At 34.6% G+C, this 2,781-nt stretch overlaps 1 protein-coding gene across 1 annotated transcript; it reads right to left on the reverse strand.

Annotated features, from left to right (window-relative positions):
- Positions 1-1,062: 1,062 nt before the first annotated feature.
- Positions 1,063-1,500, reverse strand: LOC149002959 (S-protein homolog 29-like). The gene has a single exon (XM_089138789.1). The coding sequence runs from the start codon at positions 1,498-1,500 to the stop codon at positions 1,063-1,065; it is 438 nt and encodes a 145-aa protein (XP_088994915.1).
- Between the last annotated feature and the right edge of the window lie 1,281 nt (positions 1,501-2,781).

The raw sequence follows: 2,781 nt of genomic DNA on the forward strand, positions 1-2,781 counted from the left end.
CCCCAACCAAAGGGGAAAATATTTGAATTCTTCTAGATATACATGATGCAATGGTCGAAGAGCCCAAACTTATGTGGCATTCGAGTATTTTAAGTTGGCACCGAAGTGGACCGTCCTAAGCTAGTGCACGTAATAGACCATTCAAGGTGGGAGGAGTTGATACGGTTGAAATTAGCTGTGGACGAATGCCAAGCCCAAGAAAAATGGGCATTTTTTGTGTCCTCATTGGTTTCTTATTGTCAGTAATCACTTCTATTGTAATTCTCAGAAGTTCCAGGCTTGTAACTTCTATATCAATTATTACTGTTCTTGCACGCAAAATCGAGTCCAGATCTTCAACCCTTCAAGTTAGAGGTATGTGCTCTCTTCACGCTTCTCCACCACATAAAGAGTGTGATTTATCACTGAGTATTGACAAAATAAATCAAAAACTGAATGTCTCAGATAAGCCTTACTCATGTTGTGTAGTAAAGAAGTGTGAGGGGATTACATACCTCTCCTTTGGTAGGAAGGTGATCCAGCCTCATCAATATTCATGGAATTTAGGGCATGAATACATTTTGAGCAAATTGCACTGGCACCCCAAAATAGAGGCCTAAAAGAATTGACACCCTATTTTATCTTTAAAAAGCCCAAAGACCCCAAAATTGGATTTTCAGTAGATATATTTGTCCAATTTATCACTTAAAACATTTCAGACACAGTTTATTATAGGGATATTTTTTTAAAAATAAATAGTAATTTAACTCTTTCAATAATAAATTTGACAAATATATCTACTAAAAATCCAATTTTGAGATCTCTGTGCTTTTTAAACATAAAGTGGGTATCAGTGCTTAAAGGCATCCATTTTGGGATGCCAGTGCAATTTGCTCATACATTTTTGTTGAATTTTGAAAACACTTAAGAGTCCTGATATTTATTCATAGACGTAAAAAATCAGCACAAGATAGAACTCAAAATATTTATTTTTTAGGGGATCAAATTTTACACAAAGCAACTGAAAAAATATTAAAATAAGAGTTGATCTAATTGAATGCCCAAAGCAATCGAGCCGTCCATTCAATAATGCCATTTTGCTATTAGCATTGGCTGGCCTGGATGTCTTGGGTCTTCTGTGTCTACAATGTAAACCCCATTAGGTTGAACAAGAATAGTGCAGTCTGGGCAAAGATCTCGTTTTGCGTCAAAAACTTTTGCATTACTTATTGCTTTAGCGGCACCAACTTGAACCCAGAAATCACAATAGTAGAGAGTAGTAAACACAACATTTATACAGAAAGTCCATGGGAATTGCTGATTGTTGAAGAGAAGATTCTCTCCAAAATCATTATCCTTTGATCTACAATGCATAAACAATACATTTCCTGCGCCCAACTTGTTTTGCACTCTTACATGCACTCTAGGAGTTAAGAAACACCCAGAAACCCGAGATGAAGAGTACTCCATTATCACAGCAAGAATTATCAGAACAGGAACGATTCTTGTAAAATTAGCCATTGATCTATCTTATTTGTGCTTGCTTCTAAGCTTCTTCTTGCTTACTCTTCGATTTTTCAAACCTATTCTTTCTTTATATAGGACTGAAAGGTACGTTGAAGAGTAAGTCCTTCAGTTTCATTGGTCATTCATTATTGTGACAGTTCTTTTTGCTATTAAAAAGAGAATGACAGTTATTGAAAGAGTGTCTATCCTTGAAGTGTCATAACTACATTATTTACTTCTACCAAAAAAAAACAAATACATTATTTTTCAAAAAATAAAAATAAAAGAGAGAGAGAGAGTTATATGCATTAAAAGTTTTTTCTTTATGGCCCTCTTTCTTTTGTTTTTTATCCTCTTGCTCTCTTTTCATATGTGAAAATGACTATTCGGACTCTTTTTATTGGAAAAAGTTTTAAAAATAAAGACAATGAATAAAAAAATCATTGTGACTCCTTAAATATGTTGAATCCTGCCTCCACCCCTTAAATTTTTTTTTGAAATCTTATATTTTAATGGGTAGAGGATTGTACTTTACTCACAGTCCACACAAGGTTCGAATGGCTCTTGTCTCACGGCTGTGTCAATCCCCTGCTCATGCGCGAGCATCTTCTCTAGTGAGGCATTGGCGCTGAGAGAGGCGATGATGTGATGTGTGGAAGAAGGATTAAAAGACATTGTGTTTGAATGTGACTCTGTTAGGCTGAGTCATTGTTTTGTGGACCCTTTTTTGCCGATAGAATCAGATGCTTATCGTGTGGTTGAGGATATTCGCCAGCTTTTTGTACTCGAGCCATCTTGGTCGGTTCAATATGTTTCTAGATGGGCTAATTATGTAGCCGATCGTCTAGCTAGGAAGGCCCTCTCCATGGCAAGTAGGACTGTTTGGTCTATTTTTGTTCCTTGGCTTCTTGAAGCTTGTATTCAGGATGTCTTGGTTTTTTCTTGCCAGTCTTCTAATTAAAGATATTTCTACCAAAAAAAAAAAAATGCACAAGGTTTAAACTCATTTTCAATTACTACAAGAAGACAAATGCACAATGAGATTTTTTTTTTTTTAATTAAATTCGACCTGGGTCAATCCCCAAGGGGTCTAGTTGAAAAGAACTTTTTGAAAACTTATAAATTCTACATTTTCATAAAAAAAAATTAAATAACTTACAAATTCTATATTTACTTAAGGCTTTATTTATTCCACATAAAATTTTGTTAGAAAAATTTTCAATAATTTTACCATTAAACTAATTATAGAACTTTATATGTTAGGAAGTTTTTCGATGATTACCCAAGAATTTTCTG

The sequence above is a fragment of the Hakea prostrata genome, chromosome 10 (genome assembly GCF_041222555.1).
Source record: "Hakea prostrata isolate BN-2017 chromosome 10, UWA_Hpros_2, whole genome shotgun sequence".
Classification (NCBI taxonomy): domain Eukaryota; kingdom Viridiplantae; phylum Streptophyta; class Magnoliopsida; order Proteales; family Proteaceae; genus Hakea; species Hakea prostrata.